The sequence below is a fragment of the Miscanthus floridulus genome, chromosome 3, assembly GCF_019320115.1.
Source record: "Miscanthus floridulus cultivar M001 chromosome 3, ASM1932011v1, whole genome shotgun sequence".
In the NCBI taxonomy this organism is placed as follows: domain Eukaryota; kingdom Viridiplantae; phylum Streptophyta; class Magnoliopsida; order Poales; family Poaceae; genus Miscanthus; species Miscanthus floridulus.
The window spans coordinates 20,289,875-20,296,317 of NC_089582.1; the positions used below are offsets into that span (position 1 = coordinate 20,289,875).

The following is a 6,443-nucleotide window of genomic DNA, read 5'->3' on the forward strand; positions in this document are numbered from 1 at the left end:
GGAGTTGGGGCGGCCGGGCTGATAAGCATGAGGGATTGGGGTATTTTATTTTGTTTGGGCCCGCTCCTGGGGAGCCGCGTCCGGATAGGAGTCACGGACGGATGCCCGAGTTAGATCATTTCCATATCAAATGATATTTTTTTTATTGCTTCTGTTGCAACACACCGGTTTTTTTTTAAAACGGAATTTGTTTTTTTTAGCAACAAAAAAAAAGGAATTTGTTTTTTTTTTTCTTGCGAGAGTAGCTAGGGACATGCTGGAGTGGAGCAAGGCGAAGTGGGCCGAGAGGCCGCACTCAGGCAGAACGGCCCACCCCACACGTGCGCCTCCAGCGAGTCCACGTTGCGCGCCACCCTCCCAGGAGCATCTCCTGGTCCTGGCCAAACAAATCTCTCGCGCCTCCCCTCCTCCCCGCCACTCGCCACCAGCAACACAGCTCCACGACCCCACGGCGAGCCCCGAGCCCGTGCGCGCGTAGCTAGCTAGCTAGCTAGCTACTACCCGCCGACATGATCACGGGGGCCCTGCAGGTCTCCGGCGCCGGCCTGCCGCTCCTGCTCGTCAGGCGGCGCCGGGCGTCGTTCCGGCCGCCCCAAGCGGTGGCGTCCAACGCCGCCGCGACCACGGCGAGGGAGGAGGGCGGCAAGGTGGCGCTGGGAGGGTCCGGCGTCGCCGTCACCAAGCTCGGCGTCGGGGCGTGGTCCTGGGGCGACACCACCTACTGGAACGAGTTCCAGTGGGACGGTACGTACGTTTGCGTGCTTCTTGGTTCAGGGTCTCGTAATCATTTTTCTTACTGTATTGCAAGGGCGCGTCAGGTTATATAACATCTAGTAATTACTAGGATACTAGTGCAAGATTATATGCTAGGCTGTTACAACCTCTTTCCAGGTAAGAATTATTACACTCTGAAATTTCCACCGACTTACAAATGCCATAAAAATCAGCATTGTTTTAGTATAGCCCGTGAGCTTCTGAATCCTCCAACCTTCTAGATGAATAATGACGAATCCTGCAGGACAAAACATTTCTAAACGAGCCAAGGCTGCTGCAGCTTTGAAATTGGCTTCAGATTAGCATGGCATTTCAGAAAAAAAGCGTACTGGTATGGTTTGGTAGTTGGTACACCTGTCCTACTGATACTGAAGTTTCATTTCGTTCAGTTTTTTTTCTCTCCAAATTTTAGCTAAATTTTATAAAGATTTGAAAAAACCAACCATAATTTCACCGATTTTCGGTCCTACCGGTGCTCTCCAGTATTTATGCTCAACCGGTAGGCTGAACCCTGAACAAGTGGTTGGTACTACAAGTCTACTTCGATACTGAAGTTGAAATCGCACAGTGAAACTGAAACCCATCCCAGGACCCAGGGCCAGAAAGTGTGGTAAATCATCCTACACTTGTGCTCCTGATTACTAGCATCTCGTTGAAAGAAATTTTAGTTGGCCTCAAATTCTGGTCATACTTCCGGTGCATATGACGCGCCTGCTGCTTTGACCAAAATCCAAATCAACCTGAAATATTTTTCGAAACTGGCATTACCTTGTTTCAAATTAGATGCTCTTCAGCTGTGACAGCACTTACTTACTAGTTGCCTGCCGATTCGGTTCAATCGTTACAAGTACTTTTCATTGCAAAACATGGGAATGGCTGCCTTTTTATATGAGTGAACACTCTGATAAAAATACCAGATAGGAAACTGAAGGCGGCTAAAGGAGCATTTGATGCGAGTATCGACTGTGGAATAACCTTCTTTGATACCGCTGAAGTGTATGGAGCAGGGGTAACAAACAGCAAAGCTTCATGCCTCATCACCCGTTCTGTCCCCTTCATTATAAAGTAAAATCTAACACTACTTTAAAATGTATGCTATTCAGATATCAGGAGCGATTAATTCAGAAAGTTTACTAGGAAGGTATGTCATGAAACATTCTTCATGGATCTATTTATACTGTAAATTAAGTCTGTGCAGTATCAGTTCTGAAGTCCCCTCTTTCTATCAGATTTATCAAGGAAAGGCAACAAAAGGAACAGGTGGAAGTGGCTATCGCGACAAAGTTTGCAGCTCTTCCATGGAGGTTTGGTCGTGGGAGCGTCATTTGTGCGCTGAAGGCCTCGTTGGATCGCCTTGGCGTCTCTTCAGTTGAGCTCTACCAACTTCATTGGTGGGCTCACCAGCCTTTTTTCAACCAACTTTCTTTTACCTCTCTCTCTGTCGACTCTATCAGTTAACGTCTCTTCGCATATCCTTTTCAGGCCAGGGATATGGGGCAACGAAGGTATGACAAAAATAATTAACAAATAAGTTTTGATGAACCCCTCTTTAGTTTTTAATTAGTACACCAAATTCACTGATCTTGCATGATTCAGATTACCTGGATGGCCTTGGAGACGCTGTCGAGCAAGGCCTTGTAAAGGCTGTTGGAGTCTCAAACTACAGCGGTTGCTGTCTAACTCCAACACTAATATAATATGTCTAACTCCAACACTTGTTTCAGTGAAACTAAGCCATACCAATTTCGTTTTTTTTTCATAACTGGGTACCAGAAAAACGTCTCCGGGATGCCTACGAGCGCCTCAAGAAAAGGGGAATTCCACTCGCTTCGAACCAAGTGAATTACAGTCTGATATACAGGAACCCGGAGGAAAACGGGGTGAAGGCGGCTTGCGATGAGCTTGGCATTACTCTGATCGCGTATTCCCCAATCGCCCAAGGTAGAACCTGTTTCTTCTGCACACACTTTTTGTTGTTCTGCGATTGTATACATATGAACTGTGTACCTATTTTGGTTGGTAAACTCAACTAAGCTCACTAGCCTTTATCTAGTATGAAATCATGCATGTATTGTTTTGATGTATGAATCAATTTCCTTGGTTCAGGTGCTCTGACAGGGAAATACACTCCGGAGAATCCCCCGAAAGGGCCTCGAGGACGGATATACACGCCAGAGTTCCTGACAAAGGTTGCATTTCCAACTATTTTGTGATTGTTTATTGGTTCCTGGACACTCTCTACTCACTGAAGTTCCACTGAATCATGACATGCAGCTCCAACCACTTATCAACCGGATCAAGGAGATCGGAGGAAGCTACGGTAGGACTTCAACACAGGTGCTCTGTCCAGCTATTATCTATATCTATATATATACTACTCCTATATCAGAGCTCAACTGTACTACAATGATTTGTCCTTGGCTCCTTGCAAAGTGTCGGCGCTATTGGCAAATAGGAGTACTACATTCACATGTGCAGACTCAGACATGTCTTACAAGAAACAAACTTATTAGTGACAGAATAATGACAACAGTTACTGCAACCAATACTGGTCATGAAATGAAACATTAGCAAGCAATCCAATTCCAAACTGTACTGACATGCTGCCCTGGGCCTAGGAACTTTTGGCTCAACTATTAGGGCGTCAATTCGCTGACAGAATTGACGAGCAGCACAGTAGTATTACTGTACGCAGTTGTGTTTCTTCTCTGACATACGTACATGGCTGATGAGCATGTGTGCCTGTGTCTTGGTCATCAGGTGGTGCTGAACTGGCTGGTGTGCCAGGGCAACGTGGTGCCGATCCCTGGCGCCAAGAACGCGGAGCAGGCCCGGGAGTTCGCGGGCGCGCTGGGGTGGAGCCTGACGGACGAGGAAGTGGAGGAGCTCCGGTCCATGGCGCGCGAGGTCAAGCCCGTCATCGGCTTCCCGGTGGAGAAGCTGTGACAGTCCGTTGGTCCGCTGATTCGCGCGGGCATGCAAATGTGCAATGCAATGCAGCAGCTGGGAGTTTTGGACAACGCTGCTCAGATCACCAGAAAACCCCCCATAGCAGTGATATCAGAGCAGTGCAGTGTATAGGACTATAGGTAGATGGACAAAGCAGACCATTTCCATTTCCATTTCCATTTCCATTTCCATTGCAAGACCGCAGACGATGCATGCTGTAGCATGACAGGGAAATTCAACAGCATATATACAGTATAAAAAGCTTCTGGCCGTCGACCAGATCACAGTAGTTGTGTGTGTCAAGGACGTGTTTGGTAGTCTCTTAGAAACGTTTCGAATTCAGTTTCTTCTGGTGAATCAGAATCACTTTCTCAAATCGTTTGGCTAGATGGCCAGATTCTAATTCTTGAAGGTGATGGAAATCATTGTTTTACAAGAAAAAGAATCATAAAAATATATAAGATGTGCAAAAAAAAAAGAAAAGAAAAGGTAAGGTGGTTTTCATTTGAAGGGTGACTTGAAACATTTCTAGATTACTAGATGGGAGGTAGGAAAGCAAGAACCACAATTAGGAGAAACTACTATAGAGATGATTCTGATCTCTAGTAGAAAAACACTAGAAACGTTCTTTATCTACTCGTAGAGACTAGAATCAGTTTGTCTTGACTACCATTGGCAGAGTTCCTCGTGGTTCCGAAGCACAGAACCGATTCTCGGTGCAGTGCTTTTCTGTGCACGTACGCCTGAGCTCTCTGCTGTGCCCATGGTGAACGGAGAGTGTACGTACACTGTACGCTAGTGCTGCGTACCAGGACTCCTACACGAAGCTTTGTAACAGTATCTGGTGTGATGCGATGCTGGTCTCTGATCTCCTGCAGAGGCGAGGTGCGTGCGTGTGTCTGGGCTGGCGCGGTGGAGGACTGGTGCCCCGCTCGTCGACGTTGACGCTTGCCTGCCTCTTCGGCTTAGGCTCTGATGGATGGCTGACGAATGGCAGTGGCAGGCAGCGTCGCAGCGAGAGCGCAGCTCCTGCGATGGAGCCAGTCAGCCAGAGCCATCGACCGGCGAAAAGATCTCCAGCCGTGTCTGTCTGTCCTCCCTCTCCCTACCGTCCATGTGATGTGCATGAATGATGCATGCACGGGCCTCGGCGTTCGGACCCTTTGACGACAACCTGCTACCTGTGGCGTCGTCGTGCGTGTACCGTGCGTTGTGTGCGAGTGCGACTCTCAGCGACTGTGCGTGCATCTGCATCTGCATCTGCAAGGAGTACCAGTACTCCGTACTCCGTAGTACTCTGGTGCAGGCAGCAGGCAGCAGTCTTGTTCGATCTGTGACCTGTCAAGGTCAGCGCAGCACGAGGAACTCATCGTCAGTCCATAAAGTACCAGGTACCAGTGGCTAGTCCCCCATGGTCCAGACGAAGCGTGCTGCAGTGTCCAAACCTGAAACCGCTGCCTCGACCCGTCGACCGTCCGTCGTCCTACTTCTAGGTACCGTCTGAATCGAAGGGAATCCTAGAATGCAGATTCTGGCCACAAAAATCTCAAACTGTTTGGAGTATTTCAAAGCCTAAGCAAACAGAAGAGATGACGCGGATGTTGATGCCGGCCATCGGTAACCACACCACGGGCGTGTTTGGATGCCGCCCTTCCCTGGGCTTGCGGATCGCAGTGGGGACACTATCTGACGTTGGAGCTGCCTGGGAGGCAGCAACCAAACAAGCCGGCAGACCGTGCCTCGCCGTAGAGCGTAGCGTAGGGATTGCTCGCCACAGAGTGTGGCTATATTACATACTGTAGAACAAAAGGCTCTGTATCACATGTGGCTACGTAAGTTGTATTCTCAACCAAACAATGCACAGAAAACTTGTGGTGCGCCGCATCCGTGGCTTGGCAAGCTGAGACGGCCAACCAAACAGCCTCGACACCCGTATGGATTTCCTCAAGCGCAAGGGGATTTCGGGAGGTATTGAGGGGATGACGGGATTGAGCGATGAGGGAGGCTATAGGGTCGCAGCCCTACTGCGTGATGGCAGATGCAGTGGCGGATGGAAGATGCGAACTTGCCTGAGGATGGGAGCGGCGGGTGAGAGAGATAGGGTGGGAGTGGGCAAGCAAGAAGACGTGATGCGGTGCGAGAGGAGCTTATCCTTCTCTTTCTGAGGAAGAGGATAAGGTAAGGGCATGTTTATCTTTTAACGCCTGACTGAGAGGAAGAATCCTGAAGAATAAGCTAGGATGACGGATTTAGAGATTGCAAGAATCTGGGTATAAGACTATTCTCATCCGTAACATAAACTCTATCGGTGGCCATTTTATAGAGTTTTTATATGATTTTCAATATCTCAAGGGCATTCGAATAGGCCCTAAATAGAGGATGTGTCATGTCTTGGTGTGACGAGGTATTTTGGGGTACAATTGTTTTTTTCCTATTTTGGATTAAAAGTAATGGATTAAACTACATTATTTCAACTTGGTTGTTTGTAAGTAGGGAGCATGATATAGAGTCCATTTTCTTGCAAATTATGGCAAATTCAAGTGTGTTGTTATCCCTGCCCACTGATTTGAGGCCTGCTTTGAGTAGGAAAAGGTCAAGTTGTACAAATTTGGCAAATGAGTAGTCAATTTAGGTGCATGCTTACCACAAAGCCTTGTACAAATATAGTTTCAATATGGTCCACGTCAGCGCGCCTCTGAACGATCCATAGCGGAGCATGG

General features: G+C 48.0%; 1 protein-coding gene across 1 annotated transcript; it reads left to right on the top strand.

Moving 5' to 3' along the window:
- Positions 1-402: 402 nt before the first annotated feature.
- LOC136545164 (uncharacterized oxidoreductase At1g06690, chloroplastic-like) lies at positions 403-4,099 on the top strand. The gene is made up of 10 exons (XM_066537192.1): positions 403-744; positions 1,692-1,783; positions 1,878-1,915; positions 2,004-2,165; positions 2,257-2,279; positions 2,371-2,442; positions 2,548-2,715; positions 2,881-2,963; positions 3,049-3,111; positions 3,535-4,099. The coding sequence occupies exons 1-10, from the start codon at positions 510-512 to the stop codon at positions 3,718-3,720; spliced, it is 1,122 nt and encodes a 373-aa protein (XP_066393289.1). The 5' UTR covers positions 403-509; the 3' UTR covers positions 3,721-4,099.
- The last annotated feature ends 2,344 nt before the right edge of the window (positions 4,100-6,443 follow it).